Source organism: Ceratotherium simum, chromosome 3 (genome assembly GCF_057802395.1).
Source record: "Ceratotherium simum simum isolate JZ-2026a chromosome 3, ASM5780239v1, whole genome shotgun sequence".
In the NCBI taxonomy this organism is placed as follows: domain Eukaryota; kingdom Metazoa; phylum Chordata; class Mammalia; order Perissodactyla; family Rhinocerotidae; genus Ceratotherium; species Ceratotherium simum.
Genome location: NC_141902.1, coordinates 12025508 through 12044729, shown reverse-complemented (window position 1 = coordinate 12044729; position 19222 = coordinate 12025508). Strand labels below are relative to the sequence as shown.

Here is a 19222-nt window from a genome sequence, read left to right as displayed (position 1 = left end):
GCTTTTTTTTTCACATAGGGCAGAAAATAGCTGCTCAAAATAGGCTACTGAGAATAGGTTTTTAAATTAGTGGGAACAGGCGCTTGGAACGGCAGTAGAAGAGAATATCTGTAATGTATCAAAAAGAAACAGGAGGCTTAAAATGTATTTCTTTATTGAAAATTAAGCAAAATTCATATTCTCATTTATTTTTATCTTATTTGTATTCCAACTTTGGAATTAAGATTAAGAGATACACGGGGGCCGGCCCGGTGGTGCAGCGGTTAAGTGCTCGCGCTCCGCTGCTGGCGGCTCGAGTTCAGATCCCAGGTTCGGATCCGGGGTGCGCACTGACGCACCGTTTGTCAGGCCATGCTGTGGCAGCATCCCACATAAAGTGGAGGAAGATAGGCATGGATGTTAGCTCAGGGCCAGTCTTCCTCAGCAAAAAGAGGAGGATTGGTATGGATGTTAGCTCAGGGCTGATCTTCCTCACACACACACAAAAAAGATTAAGAGATACAAGGCAAAAATTAAATAGCAATTTGAAGTTTGCAGTTAAATAATGGTAGTTTTGCTTGTTTGTTTCTGAGGAACCATGACAGAACATTATGTCATGGAGTGTTTCCTATTTTGTTAACCTCCAAAGATGGCTTGTATGATTTTTTTGACTTCTGGAGTCCTCTTTTGAGATTCTGCCCTACAGAATTACTTATTATTAAGGAAGTGTCTGAGAAACTTTATTCTAGGCAATTTACACTATGATGAAATGTAATTTCAAGAGTTGAACTCCTTTAGGTTTTGGTTTTGAGTTGAACCATTTGGAATTCCCTCACATGAGGAGAGCTAAAGAACTTCTTTGTTTGGAGTAGGCAAGAAAGCTGTGGAACTCTGGGCACCAGTGTTGGATGGATAAAGGGAGGAAATGGGGATTGAGAGCAAAGGACCTCAGCTGTTGGTGAATTAAATGCAGGGCCTGTGTTGTCTACCAAGTAAATACTTATTGAGTACTTCACAAAAACATTAACTCTATATTTATTGCATACTTGCTACCTACCAGATTCTCAACGACACTGCACAATTTATGATTGTAACTTATAGAAGAGGAAGCTGACATTCAAAAGAGGTTAAAGTCTTTCAGCCAGAAAGTACTGGGGTAGTATGTGAACTCAGGTCTCACTTGATTCCAAATCCTATGTTCTTTCAGACAAGACAAGGTACTGACATTGAAGATATGGAGATAAATAAGACAGATTTCCAGTCCTCGAGGAGCCCATAGTCTAATGGGAATCATTCTTGACCCCTCTCTTTCCTCACACCTCACATCTAACTCATGAGCAAGTCCAGTCAGCTCTACCCTTAAAGCATATCTGAATTCGGTCATTTCTCATTTTTGCCACTACTATTCTCCTATTTCAAGCCTCCACCCTCTCTCCCTGGACTGTAGCAGGAGCTTCCTAACTGGCCTCGCTGCTTCTGCTTGTGTCCCTCTACTTGCTGTTCTCCACACAGCAGCCAGAGAGACCTCTTCAAAACATGAAGCAGATCAAGTTACACCCTCCAATGACTTCCTGTCACTCTTAGAATAAAATCTGAACTCTTGACTATGGCTGGTTCTGACCCTCCGTGTTCTGACTGCTGCTCACTGATCTGACTTCATCGTCAAACATTCTTCTTCTCTCCTCTCAGCTCACTCCACTCTGACCGTTTGCTATTGCCCGGAAATGCCAGGCTTCCTTCCTGCCTCAGGCTCCTCACACAAGCTATTCTCTATGCATAGAACACTCTTCCTACTGATCTGTGTATGGCTGATGCCCTCCTTTCATTTCAGATCTCTCCTCAAATGTAACTTCCTGAGTGAAAAAGACAGTAGATTAATTAAAATGGAACTTTAAAAAAAATTAAAATAATCCAAAATAAGTCTGGGAAGGGAAAACAAAGGAACAGAAAATGGAGGAGAACAGCAGAAAACAAATAAAATGGTAGACTTACACCCAACCATATCAGCAGTTACATTTAATGAAATGGTCAAAATATACCAATTAAGATAATGGGAATGTCAGATTGGAATTTTTAAAAAGCCCCGACTATATTCTGGCTATAAGAAACACACTTTAAATATAATGATATAGATAGGTAAGAGTAAAAGACTGGAAAAACATATGCCCTGCAAACACTAATTAGAAGCAAAAAAACAAACTTTTATCTATGTAAAGTAAAAAAATTAATTTGAAAAATTAAAAACAAAAGAAGCAAGCAGAGGAAGAACTAAGGAAGGAATACAAGACTGAATAATAAGAGAGCTAGAGGAAGAACCAAGAGAGGGCAGAGTCGTAACACCTACCCAGGGGAAAATTGTTCGTGGGAATGATTCATTAACAGAGAGGTCAAATCAGACGAGTGCTGAAAACATCTAGTGGAGGGATAGTTGTGTGCCTGCTACAGGCACAGCTTGACTGGGAAGCAGAGCAGCAGGTAGACGGGCCTTGGTCAGGAAGTTAACGGTTAAGCTTGTTGGATTGAGAACATCTGTTTATCTCTTTGTCCTCTTGAAAACCTACCAGGACGACAGTAAAGGAATAAAAAAGATATAGTTCCACAAGGTTAAAGATAGTGGAGAAGAGATGTTCAGGCAACATGCCATATTTTAATGCCTCAAACTTAAATATGAACAGGTAGCCAAGGATCCTACACTTGAGGGAAGTAAAATAGAAACTAAAACAAACGAATTGTCCTAGGTATACAGGGATGGTGGGAGAAGGAGAGGGGTGTGGAGTGATGGTGTAAGATAGCTAAATTCTGTCCTACGTTGGAAGTGACATGAGGTAATACTCATGTTATTTAGAAATTTGAAGGTAAACAGCAGAAGAAATAACAGCAAGATGTAAAAACGATTGCCTTTAAGGAGTGAGAGTCAGGGATAAGGAGAAATAGAGCAGGGGATCACTGTAAGCATTGTAAGTTTTCCAGTTTTATTAGAACCTGTCACTGTATACATGAGCTACTTTGATAAGAATAAAAATAATGTCTTTAGAGGCAGTTCACAAATTACAAAATAAAACTGGCCTTATTAAATAACACGAATAGTAAGAAGTTGATGGAATTTGGGGATGTGGAGACAGTGAGTGTTGACTGTGCTTTCAAGGAGATTCGTAGTGACAGGAACTAGAAAGACATGGCCGTGTGTAGTTGGCGGGCAGGGGGAGTTGAGGGAAGGCGTGTTAAATAGGGGCAGTGAGACAAGACACAGAAGACAGCAGGAATATGATGCAGCAAGTTTCCAGAGGAGATGGGAAGCAGAGAGGTAAAGAGCCCACCCTCTGACACAGAAAGGAAGACAGTGTGGGTGAAGGTCCTTACAAATAAACTCATCAGCCGAGGGAATGAGAGTCGAGGGAATTGGCTTTGTGTATGAGTGACATCGTGTGGTGTGTTATTTATGATCTTCATATTAGAGAAAAATCAATGCAGAAGAGAAAAATCATAAAAATTATGATTAGCTTTATTCTAAGTAATGCTAATAGTCATCATTTATGTCCATGGCTGATAATTAATGCCTAATTACCATGTAGTATAATAATGACTATGTATATAGAGACAAGTTGATTTTTGTAAGTTTTATCTGATTACAAAACTAACATTGGTGTTCTCAGCCTTTTAATTTAGTGATCACTCCTCACAACTCCCAACATTAATGGGAATATTTGTAATAAATCTCATTTTACTTGCAAGTTCGCTTCCATTTTAGCTAAACAATCCTCTTAAAGGAGTTATCTTGTAGCATATTTGATTATATTATACAATCAATTTCTTATTTTCTTCCAAATAGTTCCATTTAGTATACAAATATGCTTCAGGAATCTAAGTGGAGAGTCCACAGTCACAGATTGGTCTGTGACTGACACCTTCCTCCTCCAGTAGGGTACCAGAGCGCTCAGCTTGGCCCTCCTACTCCCGCTGCCGCCCCTAGTATTTGCAGAAAACTCATTCTAGCCCCATAAGACAGCCAGCTTCCTCCCTCTGATACAGCCAGGGAAGGTCTGTGGAAGGAGGAGGAGGAGGGGGAGGGGAAGCGGAGGGGGAGGCACAGGGAGACTGTTATGGTCAGCTCCTCTCCAGTTGGGTGGAAACCAGAACTCTGTCACTTGCCCTTTAAGGCTGTAGAGTGCCAGTGTCCCAGTCTCCAGGAAGGGAGTCGGAGGGATTTCCTTTGTCACCCAGAGGAGGTTACAGTACTCCCTACTGTTTAGCTTGGTCAAGTGAGGTTACAACCACAATGGCCCATGAAAATTCCTGCTGAAGCTGTCCTTTGGGAAAAAGCAGAGCCCTTGCAGTTGACATGATATTTTGATATGTAGATATTTATTTAAATATTTTATTAATTGCAGCTTAGTGATGTTCTTATTTTGCTTCAGGTCCCAAACATTTTTGTAGGGCTTTGTAAAGCTTGTGAGCTTCAGACTCTGTGTCTCTGGTGCCTAACAGAGGACAGTGTCTGGGGCCACAGGGGCAAGAGCTCTTGCATACTGAGCACTTTTAATTCTCTTAAACAACCTCTTCCCCACGGCCATTTGAGTCCATCCCAATTGACCTCCCTAACTTCAAATCTTGGGATCAGGGTTTCCATTGCTCCCTCTCGGGAGGTCTCTGGGATCTCTAGGCAAAACAGTAGACTTCTTCCTGGAAGTTCGGATTCCAAAGGTAGGAACAGCCTTGGCCAATCCACTCAAAAGGCCCAGTTACACCCTTTCCCTGGGTCCAGGGTACCTATTTGTCCTATAGTCACATCAAGCCAAAGGTTCTCTCAGGTGAATTTCCATTTCCACCTGGATGGGAAAGTCTCTGGTGGCATTCACTGGAAAAATAAATAAATAAATAAAAAGAAAGTAAATGAGGTGCCTCATTGCACATAGCAGGTAAAAGCTCAGGAAAAGTGGAGACCAGTAACACACGATTCTGAGCGAGTTTTCAGTTACGGGTTTCCTCTGATCCATCCATTGTCACTAGATGTGGTGCTAAAGGGAAGAAATAAGGTTTCAGGAAGATGTATATTTTAATGCTTGTGTTAAGTATATTCATGGCAGACTCAAAGTTAGAAGGAAGTTTAAGAAAGCACAAAAGATCATGTCGCAAAATTAATACAAGTTTATAAAACTGTTTCAGGACTTTAAACAGGCTGCACTGATAAGCAAGACTAACGTGAGCCTTTTTCAAGCCACTGCCATTTGCCATCACAGGTATGGAGTGCGATTGACGCAGAAGTGAAAGCAACTCCTCGTGCATAAGAGTGGGGAGCTCACCTGTGTGTGTCGTTATCTTCTATCTTCTATATTTTAGCTAAGTCAGCGAGTAAAAACCTGCATCACAGATTTGGGGGTGTCCATCTGATCCAAGCCCATTTACCGGGAAAGGACCTTGGTAATATACAGAATAAAATTATGCGTAGCTTGAAATATCTAAGAATAAAATCAAGTAATTTATTTTGTTCGTAAAATGGAACTTTTAAAAAGCCTGTTTCCTGGAAAAGAGGGTGATTTCAAAAAATAATATATTTTCAGGAAATTTTGCCTTTCGAAAACATTTCTAAATCTAAAACCGATTAAAACAATACCAGTAAATATCTGCATAATACAAGAAAACCTACAAAAACATATTACTTAAAAAATTATTACCTGTTTCTGGGACTACTGTAAAAACAAGTAAGTTATAGGAGGGGAGAAAAGAACAGTTACATGAGGCTGAATACAGAGGATGATCAGTTTAAAAGTTACTCTGAGATACTCTTAGAGTATAGGAGATTCGTTTTGATAATGATAATGTTTACATTTCTGCATATACATCTGACATATAAATATTAATTTCTGGTCATCTTACTTTTAAAAGCATAGAGATTCAGCACGGGATGATTTTAATGTGGGATAAAATGTATTTGGTTAAGTGATAGTTTACAGCATTATTTTTCATGAGAGGAACAATAGCAGTTAACTGGAGGAGGAAATTAGGATGGTAGACTAGGTTGTGTCAATATCCAGTTTAGACCATAGAACATAGTTTGAATTGTTTAGGAAGTCGACATTCTTCTTTTCTCCTTGTAGGACGTTGATAATACGGCTACATTTCCCTAGGAGAGTTAGATTTTTAATTTCATGAATATAGTAATATAATACCTGGGACTTGTGAGGGTGTCTTTGGGTTAAAAGGCCTAAACTGGCACAGACAGCAAAACGTAGTCTCACCACTGTCTACTTTAATCCAGCAACCTGTGTACAATCCATCTCTTTAAGTCATGGTCATTCTTAAAAAGAGATGGAATAACGACAACTCATGTTTGTTTTGGGGGTGAGTGCAGATCAAAACTGTCTGAGCTCACTGCATTCTCTTAAAACTCGAAACAGACTCCAAAATTTCTCTCAACCTCATTCCTGTGTTTAGCAACCATTAGAGTCAGTGAATTTCTCTGTGTGTCGGCTCCCGGTCTCTTTTATGAAATGTAATCACTGGGTATATATGGCCGAGCCTCCTTAAGCTGATACTGCTTTGCAATTCCAAATAACCAACTTTTATCAGCCGACTAGAATCTCTATTGTCCTTTAATAAAAGTTGAATTTAAATCAACAGTAAAGCCCTGATCACCCACAGTTCCAATTCCACGTGTTTTGAGTTTTAACAGTTTTACTGACTTTAACAATAAGGAATGTTTAGTGATTGGTTATATGTATTTCAGGAAAAATATTTTTGCTTTTCAAGGTGTACTATAATGTTCTTATACCACAGCAGCATGTTCTATAAGTATTGAGATTTGCCACTGGCGTCTTAAAGCGGAGAAAGGAAAGATTTTCCCATTTGGAAAATTTTTAAAAAAGAATAAATCTTTAAATTTTAGGGCTTTGATCTTTGAACTCGTAGGGTTGCAGACTTCTGAAGTATGCCTTTGTGTATCTCTGGTTCTCGCTCTTGTGGTTGCTAGGAGACAACATTCCTCAGGCTGAATATCCTACTTGTTGCCCAGTTTGGTCACTGAGAGTGTGACGGTAGAGTTAATTTTTAGATCTCTTTGAGAAAGCCACCTTCAGATTAAAAAAAAATTATGTCACAGAGGGAGAGCCTGATTACTCAGAATTACATATCCCATTCACTTTTTACTTCAGCATGTTTGTTTTACTATTCTTATATTTGCATACAATACTTTTGAATCTTTGACTCTGCAAGCCACATTCTTTAGTTTTGGGAGGTATTTATGATTTATTTGCACAGCTCAGTAGTGCACATCTGGTCACGTATGTGGTTAATTTGGAAAATGCAGTGGGCCTTTGTGTCCACGGCCTCTCCTGCAAGCTTAGCACAGGATCCGTAATGAGAATCATGCACCTCTCTCAGTGATTACATTATTTTAGATTTATACAAACTCATTTTATTTTAGTAAAGCTAATTTGATATACTTTTATATTTGTGGTAGTTGATGCTTAACAATTGATGTCTCCATGAACACGTATCCAGATACAACACAGATACTCGGCCACATTTTTCCACTGTCCAAATGCTGTGTGATTGTTAACAAGAGCTTCAATCTGTAGGACACTGTGGGATATGCACATCTTGATTTTCAGTCATTATCAGCTTTGAAGAGCTTGCTAGGTGGCTTTCAAGGTCCCTTTCCAGCATTAAGGTTTAATGATTATTGACTTAGTCTGAACAGACTAGCTCATTAAACATTAGGTCTGATAACTAGATAGGTATAGAAAAATAGCTTCGATCCATTGCCTCATTTTTTTTTCTTTTTAAATTGGTTAGTCTATACAAAGGGTGAGATTATATTTTATAAACCATATATCGGCATATGTACTCACAAAGGATTTTTAATCTTCCTGTGGGTAAGAGGTTTAGCAGTGTGTATAATGCAATTTGGATGTCTGTAGACTAGGAGCATTTCAATGATTTATGGGAAAAATATGAGAGAACTGGGACTGCCATGGAAATTTAAGTTTACATGGTCACCATAGGTATGCATCATAAGTAAACAGTTCACTGCTCATAGGTAGAAATACTGAGCACAACAAAACCTGTCAACTAAATGAATTTTATACAAAATTACTACTGTCTAGTTATTCTTTTTGAGGTCACATTGATTTTTGACATTATACAAATTTCAGATATGTATCATTGTACTTTGACTTCTGTGTGGATTGCATCGTGTTCACCACCAAAAGTCTAGTTGTGATCCATAGCCATACACACGTGCCCCTTTACCCCTTTCGCCCTTCCGCCACTCCACTCCCCTCTGGGAACTGCTAATCTGTTCTTATCTATGTGTTTGTTTGTTTGTTTATGTTCCACCTATAAGTAAAGTCATTCAGTAATTGTCTTTCACTGTCTGACATTTCATTTAGCATAATACCCTCGGGGTTCATCCATGTTGTCACAAATGGCAAGATTTCATCTTTTTTATGGCTGTATAGTATTCTATCGTATATATATACCACATCTTCTTTATCCATTCATCCATTGATGGGCACTTGGGTTGCTTCCAAGTCTTGGCTATTGTGAATAATGCTGCAATGAACATAGGGGTGCATATATCTTTTCAAATTAGTGTTTTCATGTTCTTTGGATAAATACCCAGAAGTGGAATAGCTGGATCATATGGTATTTCTTTTTCAATTTTTTGAGAAATCTCCATACTGTTTTCTATGGTGGCTGCACCAATTTACATTCCCACCGGCAGTGTACGAGCATTCCTTTTTCTCCATGTCTTCTCCAATGCTTGTTATTTCTTGTCTTTTTAATAATACCATTCTGACAGGTGTGAGGTGATATCTCATTGTAGTTTTGAGTTGAATTTCCCTAATAATTAGTGATGTTGAACATCTTTTCATGGGTCTGTTGGCCATCTGTATATCTTCTTTGGAGAAATGTATGTTCATATCCTCTGCCCATTTTTTGATCGGGTTTTTTGTTGTTGTTGTTGTTGTTGAGTTGTATGAGTTCTTTATATATTTTGGAAACTAACCCCTTGTTGCATATATTATTTGCAAATATTTTCTCCCGGTTGGTGGATTGTCTTTTCGTTTTGTTCATGGTTTACTTTGCCTTGCAGAAGCTTTTTAGTCTGATGTAGTCTCATTTGTTAATTTTTTCTTTTGTTTTCCTTGCTTGAGTAGCCATGGTATTCGAAAAGATGCTGCCAAGACTGATGTCAAAGAGTGTACTGCCTTTATTTTCTTCTAGGAGGTTTATAGTTTCAGGTCTTACGTTCAAGTCTTTAATCCATTTTGAGTTAATTTTTGTGTATGGTGCAAGGTAATGGTCTACTTTCATTTTTTTTGCATGTGGCTGTTCAGTTTTCCCAGCATCATTTATTGAAGAGACTTTCCTTTCTCCATTGTATTGGCTCCTTTGCTGAAGATTAACTGACCATAGATGTGTGGTTTTATTTCTGGGCTCTCAATTCTGTTGCATTAATGCGTGTGTCTGTTTTTCTGTCAGTGCCATGCTGTTTTGATTACTACAGCTTTGTAGAATATTTTGAAATCAGGGAGTGTGATACCTCCAGCTTTGTTCTTTTTTCTCAGGATTGCTTTGGCTTGTTTAATTATTCTTGATAAAGAGTACGTTATCTAGCATTATTTCTGTAATACAGTGAGAAAGCAGCTACAAGCATTGTGAATCTATATTTAGTGAACTTTTACTTCTCAAATAGTGCCAGTGATTAGGAGAGAAGCACAATTTCATTTTGAACTATTTGAGGGAAGTGAGCCTGTGTTTTCTTATTAAGAATCCACAGAGCGAACACAGAAGATAACGACTGGCTCGTGTACGTGCATGTTGACCTTCGCCTGTCTGTAACGTCAGAAGCCAAGCCTTCCTGGGGCTTTACTGTGGATTCTTGTATGATCTTCTGGCAGAACACTTGATGTACCACTTTTGAGTAGTGTTTGCCAAAATATGGAGCAAACATCATGAGTACCTCAATTATTTTTAATGGCGTGCACAAGCATTAAAAATATATTTTTTAAATTTATGAATTGTTTATTTCTAGAATTTTCCATTTAATATTTTTGGACCACTGTTGACCACGGGTAATTGAAACCATGGAAAGTGAAACCTCAGATAAGGGGGGACTACTGTACTCATTGGCTGTTTGACCTTTGCTTCCTTCCTGGAAAATGTCCTGTTTGGTTGGGCCTCCTGTCATTCCTTCCTACTGATTTTCGTGGCCTCTTCCCAAAGCTAGAAACTTAGTCAATGTCACTTATTTGGTACTTTCTCAGTTGTCCTTTGCCTTTTGGTTTTGTTTATGGTGTAACTCCTTTTTAAAGCCTACAGGATTTCTTACTTTTGCTTTAACTCAAATTAATCACAAACGCCAGAAGGCATAAAGGAAAATATTGATAACTCAACTCCATAAAAATCAAGGCCTTCTCGCATCCTAAACTCATGTTTTTTTCTGGTACTTTTAGGATTTTATTTTTTATGTTAAAATTTTGATCCATCTGGAATTTGTAGAGTAAGGTGGGAATCCGACTTTATTTCTTTGTGAATGGCCAGTTGTCAGTTGTTCCGTGATTGTTAGTTAATCCTTCCTCTCTCTCACTTGACAGTATTAAAAAATATTGAATCACATTGTGAGAAACTGAATTGCTTTTCAGTTTCAAACTGAATTCTTTCTCAAACCTGAATACATCCAGGAGAAAGTCTTAGCTAAGAGCTAGTCTTGAACATCTTTCCAACACTGTGCGAGATGGTGCAGCCCTCAGGTTCAGTGTTCTGCAGACTACAGTATCCAGCTCCAAAAGTTATTTATTTTTATGATTGCCTTCTGTTTATGGGATGAGACATTGATTTTTATTTATGGTATTGAAATTAAGTTGTCTTTTAAAACCGAGTTAGTTAAGTAAAAATGTGATTTGACTTCAAGAAAAATCTTCAGTGAATGATACTGCAGGTGGGGCAGCTGTCGAGAAGGAGGGGCTGAAGTCTGGGAGACAGTCTTCTGAGAGATATTGTTGAATAGTATCTAGGAGATGATAGTGTCTAGAACGGTTACCCTGGGTTCCATGTATTTTATAAAGGAAAAATCAGCATAGTGATGCATCTCGTTAAATTTTGAAACCTTTTTGAGAAGTAATGAAAAGAATGGAAGGAAGATAATAATCTATATTGGGTGCAGGTCTGTGTGCTAAGTGTTTTTCACATGCTCTCATGTGATCCTCATAACAACCTAGAAAGTGTAGTATTAATTTGCATGTTCGGGCTTAGCTCTGAACTCCACGCCTTTCCTCTGACTGCGCTGTTGAGACACCAGCTCTCGTGCACCAACTGCAAGTGTGTTAAAGTTGAGGAACTTGCAGTAGAGACGACTGTGCGGAAAAGCATGGCGTTTGGAGTATGGTTTACCTGAGTCTAAATCCCAGATATTTACTCTGTGCAACCTTAGTATGCTATTTACTGTGTTATTTACTAGGTGCAAACTTTTCTGAGCCATTCTCTTTTAATCTGTAAAATGTAGAAAATTACAACTAGTTTAGAGTTGTTGGAAGGATTAAGTGGGATAGCATATGTAAAGCACTTTGCGCAACACCTGGAAAGTTACTCAAGGTTAGCTCCCTCATTCTATTTTTTAAAACATTTCTAGACTTTCTCCATGTTAATTGAGATTAAGTATAATTAGATAATTATAAGTATAATTAGATATGCACGTGAGATGGAAAAGCGACTCTCTCTGCCCATGAACAAATACTTGATTCCCTCGACAGCCATCACGCCACCAAAGAGAATGATTAGGAGAGAAGCAGAGTTATCATTTAGTCACATGTATTCACCAGTTAATAAATAAAATGCATTTTACTTCTTTTTCTCCTCTCCTCTCCACAAACAAAGGGCCTGCTCTCATAGAAGATCTGAAGTGAGGACTTCCATGTAATGAAAATGTGGTTCCTTTCATTGTATAGGGAAATATTAAATACATATATGTAAATTTATTTTAATCTGATTTAAATAGTGCATTTCATCAATAATAGCACATATTTTTCTATATTGGCCACTGATAGCTGTTAAAAACAGGTTCAGAAACACCATTCAGACTTTTATAATTCTGAAAAAACCTCTAGAACAGCATCCCAGCATATTCTGCTATAAAAATGGCTCTCACCTCCCCCTCCCCTTTTGCCAAAATCTTCAAAGAATCTGTCAGACTTCCTTAGGTCTCATGGACTTATGTACCTACTTTCTGTGAGGGACAATAAAAATGAAAGGTTTTTTATAAGGGTCGATGCAAATCTTTATGAAAAAGTTATATACAGGAAAGCACTTAGAAAATTCCCCAGAAAGCATCAATATTTTCATTTGTTTTCAGAAATAAAGAGTTTGAAGAAGCCGTCAATTTCTTCACCTGGGCTCTTAAAATGAATCCACATTTTCTGGATGCTTACACTGGACGGGGCAATTCTTACATGGAGTATGGTCATGAGGAAGCCAGCAAACAAGCACAGAGGGACTTCCTGCGAGCGTTGCATTTTAATCCAACGTCCGCAAAAGCCAGAATCAGTTTAGGCTATAATTTGCAGGTAATATTATATAACTACGTTTTGGGCCACGAAAGCACTTTTTGGACAAGAGATAGAATGTATTTGGCCCTTTGCTGGCGATGGGGATCCGTATTATTTCTTTGATTATGAACATTTTGCTTTCGCTTACTGTGTGAGTATTCAGAGCAGCAGTGGGAAGCAGGGGTTTCCTTCATCACAGGGAGCCGCCTGGGGAGCTCGTCTGGGGAGCTGGTGTGCTGGTGAGACCAGGATCTTTGGAACCTGAGTTTCCTTAATGCCTGCACCCCTCCCTCCCCTGACCCCCAACACACTTATGGACAACTTCTAAATTTGCCCAATGAGTTTCACATAAGAGTCTGGCTAACCTTCATTTCACCAGCTTGTATCTGGGCTCCACAGGTTCTGTCCTGTTGAATTAGTGAGAAGCTGAAGGGAATAAACAGTGTATGAAAGTTTTGAAGTGGACTCCAGCCATCTGATGGCTCAGATGAGCACTGTACAGGGACTTCTGAAGTCAGGTCATCTTCCAGAAGGCAGTGAATTAGAACATCTTGGGAAGGCAAGAGACCAGGCATTTGTCCTTCCAGCGAGATGGAAGAGGGCTCCTCTGTGTGTGGCTACGCCGGTCTCTGAGTGATTTCTGGAACACTCTGACCTGACCCATGCACTCACCAACCTATCTGCACTAACTTGCACTAATAAAAGATGTAGTGACATTTTTGGAATACAGTGCTAAATGTGCTATATTCACGGAAAGGAACTGAGTAATCAAATCTTCTTTTTATCCCTTTTAATAGTCCAAAATTTAAACAATGGGCAAAAAAAAAGTATGTTAAAATTATTGTAACGTGCAGAAATTCCTGTTAATAATCTGCCATTAAAGTTGATTTTTTTTTCATTTAAAAATTAGTGAGTTTGACTGATCTAAGACTAATATTGAAGGTGATTGTTGGGATTGGTGGTTATATGAGGTATGCTCAAGAACTTATTAATAAGGGAAATTAGACTGCCTTCTGAGAGTTAAACATAAAATTAGCCATTACTGGAGCACAGTAGAAATTTGCAAAGTCAATTTAAAGAGACAGGATGACTGCCAAAGCAGCCAGAACCTGCAATACAATAAAATGTGTTAATGTCATCATTCATTGCATTCAGAAGGCATTTCCTGAGCACCTAATATAGGACAGGAACTGCTCTAGGCCTGGGGATACGGCAGTGAACAAAATATACTTGGTTCTTCATGTAGAGTGTACTACCTAGTGGAAAGATGAGCATCAAGCAATCATATGAATAATTATTTAGTTGTAGTCATGATAAGTGCAACAAAGGAAAAGGATGGGTTTTAGGACAGCTTGTAATAAGGGAACCTAGCTTTGTTTGAGGGATAAGGGAGGGCTTTCTGAGAAATTAACATTTAAATTGAGGTGTGAAAGACTAGGAATTAGTCAGAGGTAGGAGTTGGGGCTAGGACAGTGTTCCAGACAGAGAGAACAGCCCATTAGCAAGTCTTGTGAGAAAGAGACAGAGGACCCAAGTGAATGGAGTGTTATGACCAAGGGGAGAGTGACGTGGGATGAGGCTGGAGAACTGAATAATGACTAGAGGTGAAGGCCTTGTAGGCCAGTTAAAAATATGAATATCTGGGGCCGGCCCAGTGGCATGGTGGTTGGGTTTGCGTGCTCCGCTTCGGCGGCCCAGGGTTCGTGGGTTTGGATCCCGGGTGCAGACATACACACCGCTTACCAGGCCATGCTGTGGCGGTGTCCCATACAAAGTAGAGGAAGATGGGCACGGATGTTAGCCCAGGGCCAATCTTCCTCACCAAAAACAAAAAAAAAAGCGTGAATATCACTCACCAGAACAGTGACATCAGGTTTGCATTTTTATGAAGATCTCACTGGATATTAGCAGCCTGAAAGAGGACTGACAAACACATCAGTATGAGGAAGGATTGAGTCAGGAAAGGAAGGACTGAAAAAGCAGAGTTAGAGGGGCCCATCCAAGTCCTGTTCAGGAGAAAGAGTGACCATTTGTTCAACGAATACAGATTCTCCTACCATGTGTCTAGCACTAGGGATCTAGAAGTGAGCAAAACAGATGTTGTCAGGAAGAGAGGATGGAAATAATCTTATTGTGAGGCTGTTTGCAGTTTAATGGTCTAATAACTCAGTCTCAATTTGCCTGATTTCTTGTTTATCAAACAAATTTGTGATGATGATGTTGAGTTCCACATAATTTACGCTGAGGGAAAAGATTTGCTGGTTAAAAAACTGTGTCTAGTTATCTTATTAGTTACATTTCTTATTACTTTCATCCAAGAGTCACTGGGCTCAGCTTGGTTTATGTGAGTCAGCTTCTGAGATTCTGACAAGTTGGGATTTTGAGCCCACAAGAATAAAGGACAGACCCAGGACCGTGCTGAATTTTTCATCTCACTGCCTTCCTGTGATGAGGTATTTAGTTACCAGCTGGTCTTCTCAGGAAATACTCTGACACTGTTCTATTAACAGTGCCCTCTTCTGCCCTTTTTTCTTGTTTTCTGGTTGGCGCTAAGGTTGGTATGAATAGATGGTTGGTAGATTTGCATGCATTTTCCATGGAATGTGTATAGTGATCCTAAAATTCCAGATGCTGGTACAATTCATCAAAATAGATTTTATGCCATTAGTTTATTCAGTTATTGATTCAACACATATTTATTTTGTTACGTATATATTATATATAATTGGAGATTCACTGTCAAATAAACACAGTCCCTGCCTGTGTGTGTGGAGCTCAATGTAAACGTTGTGATGATTGTCAGAAGCATTGGTGTGTCACATGGTGGCTATGATTTTATGGTGTCCGAGATTGGTATAAGAGGTGACTCTGACAATTAGATTTATTTTAATTAATTAAAATTCAGCATAAATATTCAGAGGTCAGTTGAATGCAGTACAGCCTACTTCCTTGTTTAACATATCTTTAGATGTAGCACAATATAAATATGTCCTTACTAAAGGTTTTATTTGATGAAGTTAGAATCATAAACATTTGTCATGTTATGGACTATTTGCTACTTCATGTAAGTGGAAAATTATTTTAGGCCCAAGGAAAATTCCAGAAAGCTTGGAACCACTTTACCATTGCCATAGAAGTTGATCCAAAGAGCTACCTAGCCTATGAAGGAAGAGCTGTGGTCTGTCTTCAGATGCGTGATAATTTTGCTGCAATTCAGGATATTAATGCTGCCATAAAGGTAAAAATCCACTTAGATTATATTATCATTAGCATAAATTAACACCATCAATGAATAGAGTCAAGTAAGAAGTTTTCTATTACTTTTTTAAAGTGACTTGTAGAGAAAATAATGTTTGTGTTTTTTTCCCAGGAGATTTCAGGAGTAAAGAGTTATTATGGCTTGCCAATTTTATAACCTAAGTATGTTTAAAATTCAAAAAACAAATTCCTGATAAATATTGATTCCTCTCAGTAAATGCCATTTGTAGTTTCATGGAACATCAGTATTATTTTGTAATAAAAAAAAGAAGGCAAAAAATAATGTTCTGGGTTTGAAGGAACTAAAGAAAGAATAAAGTAAACCTCAAGATTATTTTGTAGTGAAATGGCAAATAAAAATCTCAGGTTTTGTTTACAGTGACAGAAAATCCTCCTCTTTTCTTCTAGATTTTTGATTTTGTTTCTGTAGATTCGGGTAGATATTGTAATCTTTGAGATGAGAAAAAGGAAAGAACTGAAAGATAACAGCAACTACATAGGACAAATAAACATGTTAACTATTCAATTTCTCTCCAGCTTAACAGAGCTAAACAGTTAAGCTTTTCTCTCTGTGTCTGTTCCTTGGAAAGGAGCCGAGTAAAGCACTAAGATTATTTATTTTATTGCAACCAACTCAACAAAGTGTTGACATTGAACCAACTTCATACAGAGTCCTTTCTCAAAATATTTGCTCTAATGGGGTTTCACCTGCACTATAAAATTACTAGTTTCCCACAAGTAGATTTCATAACATTCATTTTTGCAGAACATGAAATCGGAGATAAATACTATTCCCAGATGCTAAATACTCATACTATTATACTGCAGATCAATACTACAGCAGAATTCTTAACAAATCGTGGTGTGATTCACGAGTTTATGGGTCAACAACAGAACGCAATGAAAGACTATCAAGCTGCAATTTCTCTAAACCCCGAGTACTCGCTGGCTTACTTTAATGCAGGAAATATCTACTTTCACCACAGGCAGTTTTCCCAGGTAGTGTGAGTTTTTCTTAACATTTCCTTTATGACACTAAGTGCTTTCTTTGTTATACATAGTTTCAAAATGCAATCTTTACATCTGGCTAATCATTCATTAGCTCTTCTTTAAAAAAAATGTTCCTTTCTTAAGAATGTTTATAATTTTTTATTAAATGTTTACACCTCTATGGATTTATTCTTCCTCATTGTCACCAACCATTCAACACCTGTGCAGGTAACATTGTTTGGGACATCCCCAAGGGCAGCAATCGCCTTGATATCCACTGTCGCCATCCTCCAGCCTGGAATCCCCTGCTCTCTGAGCCCACTTAGCCAAATCTCCGGCTTCCTTCAAGACCCTCTTTCATGATGTGATTATCTAACTTGTCTTAGTTTCTACCTTTTCTAAATTATAGTCACGTGAGCACTTAACTGGGAGTAGGGAGATATGGATGTTACTTTTGGTTTTGTGACCTCTTAATCTCCTTGGATCTCAATTCATAATGTCCGAAATAAAAGTATAGATGATTTTTTTTATATTTTGAATTTGTTTTATTTGAACTGTAACATGTAATACATCTACAGAATTCAAACTTTAATTTTCGCTTTTTATCTATATTCATTCTTTTGTTCTTTTTCTTCAATTTATCTTGTTCTTTGTCTATCTTTTTGAGCCAGAAGCTTAATTCATTTCTTGTCTCCCTTTTGTTTCTATTGTGATAAGTTGTTTAGGTTATGCCTTTTCCCCAAGTAGTGCTGTTAGCAATATCCTATGTATTTTGGTCTGTAATGATTTTATTTTTGTTTGTTTTCCCAAAATATTGCACCTGAAATTTTATTTCCCTTTGACTAAAGACTAAATTGATAGGGAATTTAAAATGTCCAGATGGAAGGGCTTTTCTATTTTCTAATTTGGGGATTTATTGAGTTTTAATGTGGTCTAGTATATGGCAACTTTTTTTGTGTGATGAAGGTCGGCCCTGAGCTAACACCTGTTGCCAATCCTCCTCTTTTTGCTTTAGGAAGATTGGCCCTCAGCTAAGATCTGTGCCAGTCTTCTCCTATTTTGTATGTGGGTTGCTGCCACAGCATGGCTTGATGAGTGGTGTACGTCTGTGCCTGGGATTCAAACCCACAAACCTGGGCTGCTGAAGCAGAGCACACTGAACTTAACCACTATGCCACTGGGTCAGCCCTGCAACGTTTTTTTTTTAAATATTCCAGGGGCCTTTGCAAAGAAGAGTTTCTACTATCAGGATATAGAGTTAAAAATATATGTATAAGATCTACTTTATTAATTATGTTTTTAATTAGCCTATATCCATACTTTTTTTCCATTTGGTTTATCTTAGACTGAGAAAGGTTTATTCCAGTATCCTAGAATTAGTGTGGCCCTATATAGTTTTCTTTACATCTCCTGTAATTTCTGCCTTATGAAAATTGCCACTACATTATTTCATGTGTAGATACACAATGTGAATTGTAGCCTTCAGCATTACAAATGCCCTTCTTTGTTTCTTTCAATGTTCTTTGGAATAAATCCTCCTTTATCTGATAGGAGGATCGGGTCCTCTGGTTTCATTAGGTTTGCTTGTGCTGATATTCCTTTGCCCTTCCTTTTACTTTCAGTGTTGAGAATCCTTTGTTTTAGGTGTCTCTTTATATGGCATATGGTTGGATTTTGCTTTAGATTCTGATTTGAAAATATTTGTTTACCTTTTAATAGGTGGGTTAAGCTCAGTTACATTTTGGCATGATCAATATGTTTGATCTTAGTTCCATTATTTTACATCATATTTTCTGTTTACATGTATTTAAAATATTTTATTCTGTGGTCTGTTTTATGTAATTTTTTCAGAGCTTTTTTAATATCTAGGAAGGTTTACAGTTTTGCTCTAGTGATTACCTTTATAAAAATACTTTTATACCCTCAGTTCCTTATTTCTTTAATTTCTTTACTGTGAATAACAATAAAATTACCCTCTAATCTCTTCCTCCCTTACTCCTCCTTTTCATCTGTTAGTCAATTTTAGTTAATAGAATTCTCTTTATGAAAAATGTTTATATTTGTGTTCTCAAATATGCTTGAGCTTATTGTGTCCACTTACTTTCCACTGTCTCTCTGTTCTCCCATTTTATTATGTTTCACGATTCCTACACTGCCAGAGGACTTAATACTTGCCTATTATTTTGTTACCCTTATTTCACATTTTTGTCCTAGTTCTCCAGTTAAGTATATTCAGTTCTGATCACCAGGCTTTTTGCCAAAGTTTCCCTCCCAGCCAGTCATTTCCTGGTTGTCTGAAATCAGTCCTCCAGTAGAGTCCTGAGAAAGGGCTCATGAGAACAATGGTCCTTGAAGTTTTTCATGCTCAGAGCCATTTGCCTGTATCCCTTATATCTTAGGACAGCATGGCTGGGCTTAAAATTCTTGACTCACTTTTTCTTTTCTTGAGT

General features: G+C 38.0%; 1 protein-coding gene across 1 annotated transcript in view; it reads left to right on the top strand.

Annotated features, from left to right (window-relative positions):
- TTC6 (tetratricopeptide repeat domain 6) overlaps window positions 1-19222 on the top strand; it is a 189300-nt gene that overhangs the window by 162872 nt on the left and 7206 nt on the right. Inside the window, exons 26-29 of the mRNA XM_087429089.1 lie at window positions 5143-5216; window positions 12332-12542; window positions 15610-15762; window positions 16611-16781. Of these exons, the coding sequence (XP_087285215.1) occupies window positions 5143-5216; window positions 12332-12542; window positions 15610-15762; window positions 16611-16781 (609 nt within the window). The remainder of the gene's footprint in view (window positions 1-5142; window positions 5217-12331; window positions 12543-15609; window positions 15763-16610; window positions 16782-19222) is intronic.